The sequence below is a fragment of the Falco punctatus genome, assembly GCF_963210335.1.
Source record: "Falco punctatus genome assembly, chromosome: 7".
In the NCBI taxonomy this organism is placed as follows: Eukaryota; Metazoa; Chordata; class Aves; order Falconiformes; family Falconidae; genus Falco; species Falco punctatus.
This window is the reverse complement of record NC_137587.1, coordinates 52,670,283-52,690,743: the sequence shown is the minus strand read 5'-3', so window position 1 is coordinate 52,690,743 and position 20,461 is coordinate 52,670,283. Positions and strand designations below refer to the sequence as shown.

General features: G+C 39.1%; 1 protein-coding gene across 10 annotated transcripts in view; it reads right to left on the bottom strand.

Annotated features, from left to right (window-relative positions):
• Window positions 1–20,461, bottom strand: part of TRPM1 (transient receptor potential cation channel subfamily M member 1) — a 102,206-nt gene that overhangs the window by 46,226 nt on the left and 35,519 nt on the right. For 9 of the 10 annotated variants that reach the window (XM_080395555.1, XM_080395554.1, XM_080395557.1 and 6 more), the window contains exons 2-7: window positions 7,788–7,867; window positions 6,786–6,981; window positions 5,407–5,620; window positions 3,518–3,642; window positions 2,648–2,819; window positions 76–250 (exon numbers count right to left, since the gene is read on the bottom strand). In XM_080395555.1, the coding sequence (XP_080251681.1) occupies window positions 76–250; window positions 2,648–2,819; window positions 3,518–3,642; window positions 5,407–5,620; window positions 6,786–6,981; window positions 7,788–7,867 (962 nt within the window). Of the gene's footprint in view, window positions 1–75; window positions 251–2,647; window positions 2,820–3,517; window positions 3,643–5,406; window positions 5,621–6,785; window positions 6,982–7,787; window positions 7,868–16,644; window positions 19,584–20,461 lie in introns of those variants that run through there. The other variant, XM_080395560.1, reaches the window with a different exon arrangement.

Here is a 20,461-nt window from a genome sequence, read left to right as displayed (position 1 = left end):
ATGAAAGCAAGGCATATAGTCCTACATTGTCCTCCCGAGCAAGACACAGCTTTGGCAAAGATCTCAGAATCTTACCCTCCTTCTTCTGAATACTTGTGTGCAAATGACAGAATATCTGATGCTCGTCCGCTGCCATCACATATCACAACAGGGAGAGGCGGTTCTTCTCGTAGACACTCTAAGACAATGGAGATAACATTGGGACCCCCTTCCACTATGAGCCCAACTACAGGAACGCCTTGTCCCAGCCCTGCAAAAAACAGAAGAACAGAAACAAAAAAAGATGTGTCACTGAAACTTAGTTTAAGAGGTTGAATATTATGAGTGGATGTGATTTCTGTGTTAGAGCATCACTTCATGGCCAACACCAGGAAAAATCTCCATATGCCGTTTCATAGCCCCTAAAGGAAGAGTAAGGTGCCTCCTGGCCCCTGCTTTTGCATCAGCTCCGTACTGATCACTTATTCACTTAGTGCTGGTGAGCTGTTTGTAACCTCTTTCAACAGACACCATGTGCAGATGAAACAGCTAACGTGAATCTCCTATTACTCCACTAGCTTCACTGTTACTTGGATGGTTCCCAGCTAGTGTCTTTCATGTTTTAACTCTTCATTGGTCACCTACAAGAAGTCTTCAGTAAGGTGACATATACCTATGCTTTCTCCTAAGATAAAAAATATGAAGTTAGTGTCTTTATCATGAGGCTGAAACGGCTGGCCGATGCAAGAGACGACAGCTGAGCATCCCTTTGCTGTCCCTGCCTCACTGTGATCTCCAGGCATAGGATGACAAAGGGAAGCCCACAGGTCACATGGTCTCAGTATCCTTGGTCACAAGATACATGGGGAAATGAAGGACAAAACATTACCTGCAGGCTGACTAATCCCACTATTATGTGCATATGAATTCAGTTCTTAATCTCTAAAATGACCAGCGCTTTATAAAGATGCACTTTTTTGTACGTCTGAGAACGCATGAAGGAGTTCGTATTTTCACCCTTCATTCCTCTCTGAAGAAAAGGAACGCCATGCACAATAACAGCAGAAGCTTCCTGACATCCTCCTGTCAGTATAACCCAGCTCTGATAAGGAGTCACAGAGCATGGGCCAGCCTGTGTGTCCGTGAAATCCTTAGTGATTCCTGCTGAGATTTCCAGAAGAGGTGCCTGCGCTTGAAGTTTAAAAAGAAACAAAACAACTCCCTGTATGTTGTTACCAGTAGGTGTACTGCAGCCCTTCACAGAACTCTTCATTCCTATGTGTATTCCCAACTTTGTCCTCCTCATGACAAAAATCACCAAACACAACTGAAATCAGAACCAGTATCCCCAGCCCCAGTAGTATTAAACAAAATGATACAGAACACCTTGCCTGTGGGCCCTAACTTCCTGATCTTCCAAGCCAGCACACCCTTTTAGTGTTACAACTCTCCCAGCACTTCTGCAGAAGACAGATGACTAACCCATCGGTAACGTTAGTTATTTCCAGTGTCTGCGGGCAACAGTGCACAACGCTGTCTCCACACTCAAAGGCAAGGGGCATCATTTTGGTGAGCTCCGTGTCTTCAGCCTACTGTAGGCAAACAGCAGTACTTGGAAGACTTCCTAGGATGCTTAGATACCTTGCGGCCTTTCAGCTTCACCTGGCACACTCTGTCATTTTTCTGCTTTACCCATAACAGCACTTAAACCCTATTGTTTGTAGAGTTCAATGCAATTGTCATGCTGAATGTTTGGGTTTTTCTTATTTATATGGGCCTACACAGGTTACAATGGATCTGTAAGAAGTCAGAAAGACAACGGGTAGCACTGATGTCTATTCTCCAGTAGCTCTTAATTGAAGTGTGGATTCAAAGACTATTAACTTTTTTTTGGACCATTTTTAATTAGGTTGTTGTTGCATTTTTGGTTTTTTTGTGGTTTTTTTTTCTTTACTTGCTGGAAAACCATAGCTATTAATTCTTTAAATTTCTTTATGCTTTAAAACCCCATTGTTTTCCTACAAAACTGTTAATGGAAAAACGTCTTTTAAAATATTTTTTTCAAAGTAATGACAAAAAGAATTCTAGAAAGCTGTTTTCAAAAGGTTGTAACTGCACAAACCTCTAAATATGAAAGCACTGATGTAAAATTATCTTGAAATGGCTTAATTAAAAATCAAAACCAAGCTGAGTTTATCTGGAAGATCAAAGAATTTTGAGGGTGACATTTCAAATGAAACAAATTCATATAAAAGAGAAAATAAAATGTTAGTACAAACATTTGGAATCAGAAACCAATGAACTGCACAGGATTCCTGTAAACAGGAACTGTAAAAAATCACCCCATTCTGTGTATCTACTGATGCTTATGAATTCTAGCTAGACGTGCAGAAATTCTTTATGTTTCCCTTTCCTTAAATTCTTACTGCTTTGAAGCTTCTCCTCGCTATTATTTCTCCACTTTTCTTCCTCCCTTTATGCAATCCTCACTTTTCTGGGTTTTCCGTGCTGTTAGATCATTCACCACTTATCAGACAGCGTATGCTCTTAGTCACACAGTCCCGATCAAATTCCTGCTAGAAAGAAGCATTTAATTTCAATACCTTGATGTAATTCAGGTTTTCTCCTCTCCCCTTATTATGTGTACTGTTTGCCCCGCTGTACTTACGTGTGTTAATTTTCTGGAGGGAAATGTGTTTTTCCAGCTGACGTCGTAACTTTACTTCAGCTCCATATTTACCTAGCGTACCGTTGTCTGCCAGAATGAAGTGGGTATGGGAACTGTTGAGCACAGAGAGCTTACTGAGCGGGTTTGACATTGTTTGGTAAACCCGTGTTACCTGTGTGTCAAAAGGACAGATGCACCCAGATTAGAACTAAGAACTAAATATGAAAATCCCCCAACAACGCCCAACAGAAGCACATGCCTTATGAGAAAACCAATCAACCAGACACTTATAACCAAAAATATCGAAGAATTAGAAACGGAACATAATTTTACATTTGAAATTTTAACTCTCCACAGCGGTGTTTTCTTTGGAGGATGACAGTCACATCTGTGCACTCTCCTGCTTTGTCCCCTAAGCTCGTTAATGTACTCTCCTTGATCACACACTGTGTTCCATAATCTTCTTACTGCATTTGAAACTACATTCTCATTGGAGTTCCTAGTAATTAATATGCCACTGCAGAGTGCCCATCTACAATAAATGACAGTCTTGTTGTGCACATGAAGGCCCTTACATGATTTACAGAAGTCTCAGTGTGCCACACTGAAGTTAGGACCCAAAACTGTCACCAGAGAGATCTCAACTACTGACAGCAATGGAAACCTTGCTAGCGCCACATTTACTTTGAGGTCACGTATGACAACCTGACAATACATTAAACAACAGCTTTTCTTCAAGAAATTGCTCATTTTCAGCTCTTAGGCATGCTTTAGAAACAGTTAAAATATTAACACTCCAAAAAGATGAACAGTGTCTTTTGTTACACAGCTGACATTGCTAATTACACAGGAGTTTCTTTAAAGACTTACATCTTTTCCTATCAGATCTTCCTTGTTTTCTACAATGCCCCATGGTGCAATTCCTACGGCACATATTCGTCCTCTGGATTTGGAAGAATGATCTTTCAAGGCATCTCCCACATGACGAATGACACCTATAGGTACAACTGATTTAATTCATATTTGGCACTTTTAAGAGATGACTAAAACCAGATTTTTCTTCTTGCCTTTCATGGAGTTACCTGCTTTTCTGGATTGCTTTCACTACTGAACTGCTACCTCTATCATAGAACATGAAATGAAGACAACCCCATGCTTTTATTTTGTAATAGTTGCATGTGAATCCTACTGCTTTTTCACATCCTTCTTCTGAATTCAATGAAGTCTTTGCAAGACCCAGTTACTTAAATTGCCAGAGTGTAAACTGTGCCATTGTCTGGAATTATATTATTGATTGTACACAATGCTAAACACATATGGAATGCTATCACAGGGGTCTGAGCAAGAAAAGCCCTCCAACCCTGTAGTTAGGAAAGAAATATTTTTTCTCTTTAAAATTATTCTGAAGAGCAATTATCACCTTCCCTTAAAGACATTAGATTTTTGTTGTAAAACAAGTCAAAGGAATTAATTCTTAACTTACATAGTTTTCTGGGAGATAACTTGATATAAAGATTTATTTCAGCTAAATAAAGATATTGTTATAGAAATATTACAATGAAAGTTTGAATCTGATTGTTTTTTGAAGGTCTCTCAGAATTTGTATCAACATAAATGAAATTAATCAGAAATCAACTGGTCTCAAAATGTAACAATTTATAGGGAATCATCAAACAGCTATTTTTCAACATGTCATTCAAGTTTTGGACATTGTATCAGACACTTTTTTTTGACAGAATTCAGGAATAGTGCCAAAAACCTCCTGGTGGAGTTACATGGAGCTGCCGTACATATCATGTTTTAGATATGGTCAAAAAGGAAGGAAACAGAACTGTTCCAGGTGGCCAGGAGACCAAAGGAAAATGCAAATAGGAGATTGCAATGTCTGAGTAGAGACATTTACAACTGACCTCAGGTTTGTGTTTCAAGACTGCTAATTTTAGAGTCATTCATTTAAGTATAAATACCTTACGTAATTATAAGACAGAGGGTGTACATGGGTGGTGGTGGGTGACACCACGGAGACAATGAGTCAGGGATGTGGCATTTAAGGTGGATTATCAATTGATCACCACCTCTCAGAGAGATCACACAGCCTAAAGCTAACTCAGTCCTTGGCTGTATGAACAGGGAAATGCCAAATGGAAGCAGAAAGAGTATTTAACTTCAGGGATTAAAAGCTTCATCAAACGCTGTCTCAAAAATTGCAGCACCCAAAATTCAAGCAGGCTGTTAAAAAACTAGAGAGTTAAAAGCAGAGGTGTGATAATGGCTGAAGGACTGGAAAACATGCTTAGTGCAAGAGTTTTATGGAACTCAGCCTGTGCAGTTTGACAAAAGTGCTGTGTATGAAATATGCTCACAAAATATATTTTTAGTAACAGAAAGATCTTTGTGCAAAAAAAACCAGTAAGAAGGTTAGGCTAGACAAATTTGGAGTGGGAGACTTGTTAACTACAAGGGTAACCAACCACTGAAAAAAAAATGTATTATAACTAGTGGTAGATTCCTTGCTACTGAAACCACAGATTAATTTTGTTTTCAGGGGAAACACTGAGTAATGCAAATTGATACTAACCCCGGAAAATCTTATGGTCTGGGATGGGTAGGAGATTAACACAAATGATTACAATGCTCCTTTTTTGGTCTAGTGGCTAATGACTCGTTCATGTAGACTTAAATCTTCTGCCTGTGGGAAAGATTAGTGAATGAACAACATTGAATTCTTAAGTAAACTAAAAGTGCTGGTAATTGCTTACCTGTACTAACACCTCCGGTGAAAATCCAAGCTCCTGTAGTCACGGCAGCCTTTATCAGGCCTTTTCCAAATACTTGCTTTAATTTAGGTTGCATTTCAAAGTTCTGGAGGCCTCCATGGACAGAGATTAAGAGTTTGGGCAGTTCCAGTTGCCAGTCTTTCACCATGAGATGCAGCAGAGAATCTGGTTTAGTGTCATATGAGACACGGATATACTGCGAAGAGCAATGTGTAATATTAGCACTCCATTTGCTCTGAAAAATTTCTATTGATTGAGCAAAGAATGGTTATATTAAGCCTTCCATCTGAAGAAAGAGTTTTAAAATTTTTAAACTACACATCATTAAATTTCTCTGCTGTTTATGATTAGAAAAAACAGGTTGAAAACTTTCACTTTGCTATTAAGAATTTACCACTGGCCTCATGAATTTTAAAAGGACTGCTTTCCTCTCCACCTGCAAAACTGACTGCAATCAAGTGATCCTAAACTCTTACTACAAATCTGCATCATTGGAAGCCACCTATTTAAAATGACTGGAAGGTGTTTTGTATTGTTCCTAAATCCTCTGGTTTGACTGCCAAAGAGAAGCAACAACCTTCCTAAGAAACAGGCGGCTTATATTACATTTTATGCCGTTCACTGTTGATGTATGTATTTCTGCCTCTGAAGCAATACTTTGCATTCTTCTCGGTTTAATTCCATCGTGATCTCTTTTCAAACTACCACTCCATCAAAGAAAGCTATGAAATAAACTCATGTTTATTTCTGCTTTAAAAACAAATAATCATTAACAAGACCACCAAGATCACCCGTATATTTTGGAAAAGTTTTTGCAGTGTGGTTGTCTCAAGCGCCAGTCTCAGCAGGGAGATAAGAAAGCAAATGGGCAAAGAAACAAATGTAGGTTTGGATTTGTTCAGAAGAGGCAAAACAGAAATACATTCTTTTGCAGAAGCTTGCCTTGCTGTTACTGCTAAGAAAACTCAGCAGTCCATTTTCCAGCTCTGTCAGGCCTCTGTCTTTCAAGAAATTAATATTAATTTATATTTTTATTAGACTTCAAACCTTAGAAAAAGATCTGTATCAGGCTGTGTTATTTGGCCCACAAATCTAATACAGATAGAATCATGGGCATTAATACATGCAGCTGCTTCTTTCCCTGATATTTACTGACAGTAACTTCAATGAAACTGTTTTATCAAAACATTATAAGGTGCTTCCTAAGTAGGAATTATTTCCCCTGCCCCGTATCTTGTCCACACCTTTCTGAGACAGCATAGAGACCTCCTTCGATTCAATGGATTATGCACTGAGTGAGCTGGAACCCTGACATATCTAACGGATCAGATAAATACCTCAGAGCAGCCTACGCTCCTTACCATGGCCTTATTTGAATGTCCTCCTCCCTGGAATTCAAGGTTTCCATAGGCATCAGTTGGGTATGTTTGGGTGTGCTTACTGACAGACCATTTCTCTGGCTGAGCTTCCACTTGCTTTGTTTCTTCTCCATTTTTATTAGCTGTTATACTTGGAGGAGGTGGAATATGTTGGTTAATGAGCTGGCCACAGCAGCACCTGTAAGTTAAAATTTGAAGTGACTTTAATTATAGTATCTTCAATATCGGATGGGGATAAAAAAAAAAAAGATAAAAAAAAAAGATAAATCAGAAATTAGATTGTCAGCTGACCATGCCTTTCTCTACACAAATCATAGAAACATCTCTTCTAGGTCATATCTGTTGTACTTGCATACACATATGCCAGAATCACCAGCCCACAGGTGTTTCTTAACAAGCAGAGATAAAAAAATTCACTTCTGTTGCACTGGAAAGCTATTCTAAGCTAAAGGACAGGAAAGCAGGAAGAAAGCAGAACAGGAGCAGTGGCCATCTGTTTGTTGCTCTGAGGTGACAGCTAGCATGTGACAAACTGTTACGTTACCCAAGCAAGCGGGACCACAATTTAGCTAGCCCATGCAGTAGCAATAATACAAATATTTGGACTAACAATTCCAGTCCCCCTGGATAGTGTTGTTAGTAGTAGTGTCACACCAGCTGTGAAGAATGGTACCACTTGCTTCACAGTGCACATTATTGCACCCTTGCTTTCACAATTCAGTCTGAGTTTATGCTCTGGTTTGCAAAGCTAAGAACTCGAAACTCACTGCCCCTCCTGCTGTCCAGCGTTATCATCTCTGTATGACATGTCCCGTGGCTCTGTACAGATTTGAGTGCAAGCATGTCCTGCACTTTTGTTCCTGTCATCTCCCTTTAAGGGCATGAGTAAACTGGGTCTCAGTTCACACGTCTAAATCCAAATCAAGTCCAGCTTCTTCAGTATTAACCTTTTCTGTTGGCCAAAACAAAAATTTCAAATGTTACCTGTTAACGTCTTTGTTGTTGGCAATTACATAGATGCATTCTCTTTTAGAAAAGGTCTTCTCTATCCAAGCCTTTTGACCCTTAGAAGGGAGAAAAAATAAGGAAATGTACTGAAAAATTTCTGTGTGGCAGATATAGTAACATTTGCCTTCTATTTTCAGCTACTGTTTTTAAAAACAAACACTGAAATCATTAAATCACTTTTAAATACCAGATACATCTACTCATGAAGGAAGCAGGTGATGTGAATTTTCCATGACTTTGATGAAATTCAAACCTCCAATGTGTGTAAAAACCTTTATGCACAAAGATGCTGGTCTTGAAATTTTACTGTTTATCTGAAGGTCTACCGAAAAATGCAGTTGCTTCTTCCTGTTTTAGTGAACAGCAAATGGACTCAAAGCAGTACAGAAAAATAGCATAAATGGTGACATAAATAGATCAATAGTATTTACTCCAAATAATATTTCAGTATTTCTCTTTGTGTGTAGAAATTGCTTCCCAAAAAATTTCTGTGCTTGATTAACAATCATCAAAAGAATTTCTTCCTGTTGGACATCAAGTTACAGTCATTCCTAAGGCATCTTACTCTTAACAAGATGTGTCTCGGGAGGAGGCATTCCTTAAACTGAAAAAAACTTTTGACAGAAAAAGTACAAACTCTTCTGGTATTGCTTATCTGTGAAACAGGAGCAGAAAACAACAAAATAAAACTGTGTTGGCCTATTATACTGTGTCTGCAAACCAGAAACTAGACCAGGCTTACAGCCATTCTCAAAACAAGGATGTTTAGGCAAGCTAGAAGAAAATCTGAGATCTGCACAATGCAGGCAGGGAGTGCTGCAGGGATGCAGCCTGCAGTTTGGGCACACTGAAGGAAGGGGGTGCAGAAACAGCTGCAGCCATCATTTCCCATGGCTTCTTACTTGCAGGCCTTCTGTCCCTACAAACATCACCAAGGCAAAGTATCATTGTGCTTGCAGTAACAAACCAATATTTAGTTAACTTCTTTACATTAACTCAAAAGCAGCCTTTTAATTTTTAAGGACTGAAAAATGTTAAAGAACACTCACGATTCGATGACACCGATAACTTTGTCTTGCTGATAAAAGCTGCTTCTTCTGTGTTTGAATTAAGGAACTGTGTCTTAACTCACTTTTCAAGTAGAAAGCAAATGTCATATGCTTTGCTTTAGTTTCCTTTGTGGAAGCGAAATGAAAGTTTCGCAGAGACAAAAGCTAAAAATGACACAAGACCGTTCAGGGTGCCTTCAAAAAAAAAAAGGGGGGGGGGAGCTTTGCTAGAGAAAGAACTAAAAACCTTGCTGATACCCAGAGTCAAGAAAGTCAGCTGCAGACAGATCTCTGTCGGGTGAATGCTCTGCCAGCCTGCCGGGAATAGCTTCCAGACCGAACTAGCCCGTAAGTGCCGCAGACCTACAGCGCGGTGCGTGGAGGCAGTGGCAGCTCATCTTCTTTGTGTGCGTGAGGCAAGAGCTGTCTCTGAAGTTCCTTTGTTTGTTGACTTGTTAGTTCCTGTCTTGCTTCTTCCTTTCCTCCATTATGTCTGAAATAATAGGAGCCTACTTGAAGTTCCTTGATTGCAAATAATTGCAAGTAATTGCAAGCTCCTACTTCATGAAAAAGCTGTCCATAACCTGCCCCGTATGTAATCGCTTGCCTCGGTTGCCTATTTCAGGTGCCTCTGAGCCGGAATGCCTTGCCGGTCAGTGGCCTGGGAGATCCTGCACTTCAGCTCTTCGCTCCAACGTACTTACTGATCTACCGGGGCAGAACCAGCTCCTTTCAATTTAAAACGAATTGTTTGGGAGCTCTCAGCACCAGAGGGTGAGGAAGGGTTAAGAACTCAGACAAAACTTCATGTAGCTTACAGTGTTTCTTGCTGCCTGAATGACAAGGCACGTTTCAGGCTTTAGAGCTTGATTATGTAGCAAAATTGGAAGGAAGATAGTATTCAATTTAATACCTAAAGGTCATGTAACTTGGTCAGCTTTCCTGTCTTGGCTCCTTACATTTCTTCTTCAAATGAACCTAAAAAGCCTTTGTTCCCCAAAACATTTACAGGTTTCTTTTTATATGTTTTCTGGCAAGGCTTTTACAGGACAAATTTTAGCAATAGTATTACTGGAAACAGAGCTCAGAAAATGCTTTAGTTTTATAGCATCAGAGTGTAGTTATTGAAGTACAGTTCTAGAAAAGTACAGAAGAAAACAAGGCAGGGAGAACCAAGAGGCTCTGTGGTACATGGAGGTGAGAGGTTACATCAAACAAATGCTGTTTACCTGCTCAGAACCCGATTTTACTAATTTATAGATATTCAGGCTTTTCAAAGTATTCAGAGTGCTAAAAAGTTTATTTGATTGGAATTACACTCATTTTCCTAGCTATTTTTCTAATTGATCCCAAACCACAGTGTCCAAATTCACTGCTGTTTTACAACGATGTCCAGTGTTGTTATTTGTGCTTACACACCATACTAATTTATGAACTTTAATGTTGTAAAATTAGCTTAACAGGAACCTGTTACAGAAGTTAAATAATTTATCTACTTTCTAAATTATATATTTACAATCTAAATTATGTTAATTAATTTAGGGTTTATTACTATTTTATATATTTTAAACATATTGACTTTTTTCCCCAAATAAAATTTCAGGCTTCTGTGTGGTCTCCGATAACTTCTTGACTGAGTGACACAAATGCCCAAATCAATCCCACAGCGCAGGAAATACTCTTCAAAATATAAATGGTAACTGATGCTGCACATTTAACCATTTTGTAGAGAATACTGGAAAATTCAAGCTAGAAATACCAAAACAACTTGGATTTTTACACCATGTCACTGAGTACTGCTTTACTTTATTACCCATAGGTGACCAAGGAACAGAATTTCTGCTGTTTTGTGTACTTCGTGTGAGAACAGTTAATTAGCCACTGGATTACATCACAGACTTAATATTTGTGTTTGGAAGCTTTTGCATTTGGTATCTAAAATGAGCTCTACAATACAGCCGAGCTCTCAGTTGTGCAGTCATTCTTAAAACCCCTCTCACAGGAGGCTGGTTACCTATTTCTAAGTTGAAAAAAACCTTCCATACACCTAAAACCCCTGTTAGAAATCAGTCACTATAGGCACTACAGCTGGACAACACATATGCTCTGCTGGCTTATTTTTTCTGTGCTAATGAGAGGAAGGCAAAAGCACACTAGAGACTGGGGAAATAAAACCTCAGCACATTTGGTCACCCTTTGAAGTTTCACTGCTTTTGTCTATTTAATCTGCTTAATCAAAGCTTCATTACAATCCAGTGCAAACACTTGAGCAGAAACATTCACTGTCAGAAAATGGGCACTTTCCCTGCTTATTTGATACAGATTCAGTACATTTCTCTCTCTGGGTTGAACTTTATTTGGTTTCTTGAGGGAAAATGTAAGTATGCATACTGTCTCTTGTGAGTTTGGGGCGGGGGGCAGCGTGCTGTTTTTAACAGCCTTGGAATGGATGAGTTAAATGTTAAAGGACTATGACAGATCTCCTACAGTTTTCAGACCAACAGTTAGTGGGAATATTAAGCTAACAGACAAAGAGTTTCTGCCAGCAACATTACAGCACTAAAAAACACTACACATTTTCCACTCATCTCTAAGAAACACCAAAAAAAGCAAGATCCCAACTTGTTGAGTCATGAAGTTCAAACCTGCTTATTACTGCAAATCTTGAACGTACTAATGAGAACCTAATTTTGAAAAAAACACATTTCAGGTGTTCAGTGGCATATCTGTTCTCCTTTATGAAAACTGACAACAGGTCTCCTTAATGGCAATAAAACAAAACAAAATAAAACCACTGCTAATACTTGGTCTTCAGCCTAGAAATCACTATGTTGCTGAGAAACAGTATTAATTAATACTGGATTGATAATTTCACTTTATGCATTTGCTAGTTCTCTTTAGCATTAGAAGAAGGTATCTACCTGCAGAAAGGAATGGAATCAGTGATGTTGGTTTGTAAACCAGGAGTTAACAAAATCAAGACCCTAGAGAAATAGTCAACCTTCTAATACAGTCATCAATAAACACAGGAACTAGTTCTACAAAGATCAGTTGTTCTTTGACTATCACAAATAAACCACACTGTGCTCAGAAACGTCTATCTAGGGCTGCAGACATGCAGCAACTGAAGAGAAAATTTTCTCTCACCACCACACACAGACAATTCTAGTTTGATGCTAAATTAACACTAAATTGTATGTATTTCACTTCCTATACAATGAACGTTTCAATGAACAAGTACTGGGCCTGAATTTCAGGCTGTACCAAAGCAAAGCCCGCAGCTCTGTTTCACTGCAGCTTTGTGCAAGAGCAGCAGAAGGGCTCCAGACCAACACACCTCTGGTGAAAATCCAGGGTGGGAACAAACACAGGAAAGCAAAGCCACTGGAAACATCACACTACAAACACTTACATGCCATTGTGCCACCAGAAGCTGTGAATTTCAGTTGTGATATACCTCTGTGGGATAGCAGCAGTATTTAGTGTCTGTGAATAATCATAATGATAAAACTGCCACTAACATAACTAAAAGAATTTGGGGGCTGAAAGGTGGGCAGGGATGAGAGTTGTAGTGTCGTTTGGAGCACATCCAAAGCCCAAACTCAACCAGACCCAAAGCCAACGTAGTCAGTCCTCTCAACTGCCACGATCCCCAAAGAGAGATGCCCCACGAAACAGGAACATACGTCTTCGCTGGATGGCTTGGCATGCTTGACTTGGTCACAGGATGGGATGTGGCTTTGGTCTTATTTTGCAGCTAGAGAGCATCCACTGCAGGAGAGCTCTTTGGCACCTGGAGCCCTGCTGAAGAGCACATGCTCCCCAGCTGCTGCACACCTGCGAGGCTTTGCCTGTCGCAGGCACAGCTGGTCGGCAGACAGCAGGCATGGAGCAGGCGTGCGGGGGGCATGGAGCCCTGCCCAGCCCTCGGACACCGCAGCCAGGGCCTGGCACACAGATGCAATGACGGAGGAAGCGGGGGAACAAATGAACGCATGTCATGCATAATACAGGGTTTGACAAAGCTGTTCAGGCTAAATCAAGCACAGAATAATACAAAAATGGAGTTGACTGGGCAGCAGAGCTCACATCTGTGGAAGAATACAAATTACCACATCTTGTTAAGATGTGGATTGATTATTGTAACTTATGGAAACGTTCAGCTCTAATCTAATCTAATCTAATTCACACCATTTTACCAAACTGTTCACACCATTTTACCAACATTTCTTGGTAATCCTCCTTTAGCTTCCAATATGCTGCAAAAGGTAGTATCACCAGGGAAGTAAAATCTAAATCATGTTGCCCAATTATTTAATTAGAATGCTCTACACAATTAAACTGGGATATTTATGCCGGATTTGAGCAGAGAGATGTTTGCTTTGGTGAGATGGTGAGAGAAAGAAGTAATTTGGAGGTGGGACAAAGCATACCACAAGCATGTGCATGGTGTGTGCACAAGTCCCTTCACCATGTAAACAAGCCCACAGACTTTTGTAAATGCTACGTAAGTCACCACATTCAGCTGCTGTTACTCGAGAGAAAACAGGTAAGAAATCTGCCAGTAAGAAATTAGGAGAAAAAAAGAAAATAAATCATTACATCAGCAGAATCCCTGTTATCTGGAACTTAAAAACTGAGGCTAGGAAGATTTCTATCTTGCACTGCCTTTAAATGCAACATCCCAATTATACTATCCATCATTCTTCTTCACTTTGAAGGAACAGTTTTCCCAAGTGCCCAACTAATCAACCTTTCAGGTGATTAGTTCTACCTAGAACAACTGTCCTCCCAATAACAGTGTTCTTGCTTGGAGAAAAATACTCCAAACTATGTGATGAATGTTAATACTCAATTTTGTAGATACTCAAGAACTGGCAAGATTTTACTCAGAATTGTTAATTGCTAAGAAACACAGGGCAGAAAACCATAATGCTATTTTAAATTTGTGTTATGCTACAAGGGGCCAGAGCCACAAACAATGTCCTCAACTACAGAACACTGACAGCCTGTGAATCTAAACTGAACTTCCAAAATCCTAGTTTGCATGACATATAAAAATTAGTTATTTGTACAATTGATTATAGTTTTAGCAACAATTAGAATATGAAGTACCATACAATATCCACTAGAAAGAGGATCGCTTATATTGTTTGCTACTAAGTACAGCATCAAGAAGTAATTTAGGAGAGCTGTAAAATTCTTTCAAATAACAGACGATTTTCTCAAGACAACTCTTATTCTCATCCGACTCAGTTTTTCATATGGTTCAGTTCAAACCCATACTCTTCTAGCAACCTTGCCACGGAACCACTTGCTCTGTAGTTCAGACTAACACCCAGCAGGCAGGATGGCAGTGTCAGTAAGCAACGTTATTTCAACTTGAGGCCAGATATCATACCCACTGATGATGTGGAAACCAGTAAGTAGTACTACGCTGCACAGAGGGCTCTAAGGAGCTTTCATGCCTTCCTTATGCTTTGTGTTCCTGGCCTGCTGGTAAGGCACACAGCAAACAGCTGCTGAAACAGAAGTAATTTTCTCTTCACATTCATTAACTTAGGGAGACAGTCTACAAAAGGAAGTATCAAGCTCTCTTTTCAAAATTAACACAATTCCGCTGCATCTCAGAGGTATGCAGCTCTTCCCCAGCAGCTCAGAGATGTGAAAACCAGCCTCAACACCAGAGCAGACCTGGCTTGCTCCGATGTGGCTGGATAAACCCAGTTCCAGCACAGAGCCATGGAGTAAAGCATGTTGGATGAGCTCAGACACCCTACTGAGAGGCAGGCACAGCTGCTTGGGTACAGTTCAGCATTAAATTAACTATACAGCTAATGCAACTGAAATAGAGCAACTAAAGAACCATTTGGAGCACACCGCAGGACAGCTTGGCTTAGTGCTTGCCTGTGGAGAACATACCTTGTCTAGTTTTGCAAGGGAGAGATTTTTTCTTGCATGGAATGTAGAAAGAAACTAACCAGGTTACACATCCCACATACCACTCTTTAAGGCAGCAAAAGCCATTCCTGCAACAGCTTAGCCCCATCCCTTACTGTACCAAATTTCAGGGAAGCTATTTTCTAAGAAATGTTAACAATAATATATAATCTCCATTTGTTACCTAGTCCAGGTCTGTTATTAAGTTGCCAAATCCTCCTCCTGCCTTTAGCCCTTCTGTTCTTGATGTTAGGGAGATGAGGAACACACATATAACTCTGTACTTAGCCTCCTTTCTAGACCTGCTTTGAATTTCTTTCCCAAAACAAACCTTCTGCCTGCAGACACTCCACATAGCCAGTTTTACTCCAAGATCTTAAAGAGTGACGGAGTTACAACAAAACACAAACCAAGATGCTGGGATGGGAAGTGTTGAGTAACTTTATCTACACGGAGTAGAGTCATCCTTGCCTACAAGTAACCGTGCTCAAGAGGCCCAATACAGCAAGTGGATGAGCAGGGAGAGACAGCAAACAGCCTCTAAGATAGTAGAGCCAAAGTAGCCTGGTAATTACTAGCTTCTTCTATAAGATAATTTGTTAATAATTCTTATTTGAAGATGCAAGGTGACCCTGGTATCTAGCTGTGACATGGCTCAAGAAGGATTTTTGTACTGTAACGATTAACCTGACCTGTCTAACATAAAGACTCTTCACTAGATACGGTTTTAAAAGAAGTCAGAACTCTTCCAGATTATATCCATGTGGGATATTGCTCTTAAACTGCTTATAACTATGAGCTTTCCATACAGGCTATTCTGACCTGAAATGGAAAAATGCTGTTATCATGAAAACCCACGTAATTCAACAACATCAACAGCAGATCTTCCTTTGTGAAATTCATCAATACTTACGAAATCATAACCAACATAACAAGGTACTTCCCTCACAACAAAACTAAGCCCATGAATAGTTCTAACTAAAACTACCCACATGCTTAATTCTCCTGGTTATCTGTGGTTTAGCACACTGTGACTACAGATGTTAATGATGCATGCAAACAAAGACTAACCTGCCCTTAGCGATACAGATGCAAAAAACATTGAATTGGACTAGAATATTGCCCCTATCTGAGAGAGATTTGGGCCATTCAAGTCCATGTTACTAAGAATAATACCTATTAAGAGTAGAAATGATCAAAAATATGCTGTTTGGAAAAGAGGTTAAAAATATAAGCACTTCTTTGATGTAAGGGTTACAAATTACTAGTTCTGAGGTAACTTCTATAAAACCTCCAGTAAGCCAGTAAACATGCTGATTTTCCATACATGATGTAGTAGTATGCTTTGAGACCTTGCAGTATTTATTCTTTAAGAAATAGGGCAAACCATGAATGAAAATCTTTTTAAGAGAGTGACTACATGTTGCGTGAGATACTAGTTATCTATGAGAGTTTGCTCTAAAGGTACAGTTCTAATTAGTACTATTTGAAGTGCAGAGCCCACTGAAAAGGTAGGGTTGGAGAATTTATTATACTGACGTTTTCAATACATGAGAGCCACTATTTAAGTCATACTGCTAGGCATGTTAATAAAACACACTTTAAAATCACTACAAAATAAAATTTCTATATTCACAATATAATACAGTATCTGCATATCTCAAAAGTCTCTAAAATCTGGAGGTGCTGAACAAATATATATTTTGTGAAAAGATAACTATTTACTTTTCTCTCCTGCTTCCTGTAGATACACACTCTTTTTATATATATACTGGAATATATATGTAATACAACAGTTAGCCAATTTGTCCCTTAAGAAATTCACATTAGTTTGCAGTACATACAGTTTTCCTGAAAGCAAGATTCTCCAGGCAGAATTCTGTTAAGTAGTTTGAGCTGTCGAAAATCTGCAACTTTCTGCGGCTCATTTTACACTCAGTAAAGCAATTCTTTTCCAGGCCTTAGCTAATACCTAACCTTTAACAGAATATGCCACAATCAGCTGAATTTTATACCCTGCTGCTTTCTGTCATTTTCAAACAAGAAAGAATTTCCAGCTAATTTAACTCTTGGGCTGCAGGATTTACACAAAATTAGTCTTTATAATCTTTTAGAAATAATTATTAAAGCGTTGCAACTCAAGGGTTAAATCATTTCCTGGAGACACTAAATATGTGTATTTAAAATACTGTGTTACATATACCTGAGAGTTGCCAACATATATTGGGAACTTTCTGAAAACTTCAGTACTTCAGGACTGAAATAATTACAAAGGGCAGGTGCGATACGAGATTTCAAACCACTTTATAGATAACAACAGTTTTCGGAAAATTTGGTGTATCTTCTTTTCAGTCCTTATGCTACCTAAACCCTTTAGGTTCTGGCCTAAAACCAGCACAGAACCAGGAAACAGTATCTCCAGTGACGTTTCTGGACTCTTTTTTTTCATGGTGTGCAAGACATTGTTCTTCTCTAAAGAGAAAGAACATGTCTAGCTTCAACAGGTCGTAATACAATCCATGGAACACAACATAGGAAATACTCTGCCTGTACTGTTACACAGCATCAGTTACAGTTGTCAGATAATATGTGTAACTTGTGTATCTGGCTTTAAAATGTTAGCTGCAGACTACCATTTGAATTTGATTGATGGTGGGGAAAAATCTTGATAAAGGTTTCAGTTCACTGGACTTAACCCGTTATCAAAAATGGAAAAAAAAATAATTTAAAACCGGAATTAGGGGTCTTAAAGAAGACTCAAACTGGCCAGAAGCTGTGTTCACGGCTGTCTCTGCCTCAATAGAAGAACACAAGGCTCTGCCCTCTTGGAGCTACTGTTACCCTGAGATGTCCTTCCTCAGAAGCAGCAGGAATGACAGAAGAGCGGGTGAGAGCATCATTCTGTGGAGCTGTGATTTGAAGAGTTACAGGGTAAAAAGGGCCAACACTGAGCCTCCTTGGCTCCTCTCTCATTTGAAAGATTGGTATGTGAATATTCAGGGATCACACACAGTTTGGATCTTGGTGAGGGAGTTTTCATAGAGGCTTCTCATTTCAGAGGCCAATATGCTTTTTTGGCAGAAATGTGTTACTTCAAATGACAACAGCAGCATTGTTGATATCAATGTGATGAAGCTGCTGATGTTTGTTATAAGTCTTTTGCTTGGAACCTCCCTTTACTGGCAACCCTCACTGGGGTAAGGAAAATTGCTATAAATTATGTCCTTTTCTGTCCTAAGACTTCCATACACTTAACCCACCACTGGACCTTGATAAACTCAATTGGAAACAAGCACACACAGAAAGAGGCTTACTTGTCAGATGGTTAGTTGCCAAAAGTGAACTCCAGAAAGTATTACTGGCTAATTTTGAAAACTGAAAACAACCCCAACAAAGCGAAGTCTTAACTTACAAAACAAAAGAAAAAAATCACCCAGAACTCCATCCCCATTTGCTGCAGAGGTAGCTCAACGATAGCATTCAAAATACTAAAATACGTGAAAATATGTTTTCACCTGATCTCTCTTTGCCAGCATTTCTACATCTTATTACACTCATACCAAAGAAACTTTATAATTTTGAAATGTTTTGAGACACCTTTTTTGGACTTGAAAACTCATTTTGTCTTCTTGCAATTAGTACTTGAGGTTTCATGTCTTCCAAAATAAATTGGAAATCTAGGAAGTAGTCTAATTAGAGTACTGTAATTTCAGCTGAATTTTCTTTTTCCAATTAATTGTAGGCCAACATACAGCTCTCCAGCAAAAATTTCAATTATGCATATCAATGCTAAAAAAAGTACCAAAGATTATCAGGAATGAAACAAAAAAAAAAGTTTAAAATCATGTCCTACCTGTTTGTCACTGGAAGCGCTTCAGAATTTGGAAAGACGAATTACATCTAGAATAAATAAATTGCATTTAACTCTGAGCTTCTGTTCCATCTTTCTATTTACTGTTCAGACTTCTCATTCATCCTACTGTTAGGACTTCCAGTCTCTCTGAAGTTCATGAGAATTCCCAAGGAGATGGGTTTCCACCACTTTAAGAAGAGAATCTCATATGATAAGCATGTGAGCAGCTTCTTTGTTCAAACCAATCTCATGACTCCCTTTGAAGGTAATCCTTTAGAAGTCTCATGACCCATCTCCCTGCCCAGAGGGTATTTTCATCTCATGGTGGAACAAGGCACAACAAATCTACTTTGATAGTGCCCAAATCTCCAATTTGTTAAACCTCCTTTCCTCTCTTCAAACAGTGGATGTACTTGCTGTAAAAATGCCAGCACTGCAGAAAGGCTAAAGCAGGAGCTGAAACTTTTAATTTGAAGTATCCCCTCCCTTCTGCTAAAATATCAACGTTATTTGCATAATTGAGACAATTGGACATAACAGTCTTTTCAGGGGTCCTCATTAGATGTACAGCTCTACATTCTTTGAGAAGAAGAAAAAAGCAGGTCATACAGCATTAATTATATTTAATCCTTTTTTGAACAATCTGAAGTTGGGCAAAATGTTGTACTAAACCAGCTGAAGTCATAAATAAGCCATTCATTTTGTAATTTTACATATCACATGCATTTTCATACCCTGTTGTTTTTGTCAATTTAATTAATTCCTTTGCTCTGAAGAGCTTCTTTTGCATCTTGTCATACTTTAAAACTATCAACAGCAAAGGACACAGTGCGTTGCATGTAGTTCTTTTTTCAGCTCTAACTTTCAAATACCTACCTTGTCTTGCATTGCTGGGTGCCTCATAAGGCAACAGATAAGGATGACATCTAAGGATCACACTATTCAGAGCTAAAGGCAGTATAACTCCCCGCTTCTGCTGCACTGCACTCTGCAGACAAGTAGTCTGCTAGACTCTAATCTTGTTCCACTGTTCCTGTATCCGATCTCCAGTGTACTGCACACATACCCATTTGTGATGGGGAAAGAAATATTTTACAGACATCATTTCAACTTCTGTCCTGCCCTAAATGCCAAAGCATGCAGCTAAACCAGCTTTGTTTTAGAACCAGACCCTGCTCTTCCTAATGAGACAAAGTTCCTGCTGACTTCATGAGAAACAGCGATGGGGTATGGAAGAATTAGACATGACCCTGGAAAACTACAATGCCAAACAAATTCTGGGATTCATTTCTCTTGGAGGAAATGGTAAATTCTGAAGAAAGCAAGACACTAGTAAGAGAGTGCAAAGAAAGTGCAAAGAAAGTAACCAACTAAGTCCATTGTGAGGTCAGAGCGCTCTATTAATAACGGAAATACAGAGCATTTCTTTGTCTGGGGATTTTTTCATTTGAAGCTTTCATCCAAAGTTCACTAAATTTAATGAGAGACTATCAATGTATTCAACAGACACTGAAAAAGGGCGTATCACAGGTGTACTCCACAGTTGCACAAATTTGTTTATCTGTGCTTTCAAAACCATACTGCTAGTTCTGACCTCTGAATCACATCAAGCTTAAGTTCCAGTTCTTGCAGAAGCTGTCTGATACCCTTTTCAAGTAAAGGTAGTGCCTCAAAGCCACTACCCACCATTCTAGAATGCTGAGCACAGAAATGGGGGACATAAAAGAAAGTCAATATATGGTTTTTTTTCCAGTGAAAACCAGATTTTAGACACAGTGGCCTTTATGGATGCATCTTCTATCTGGAAC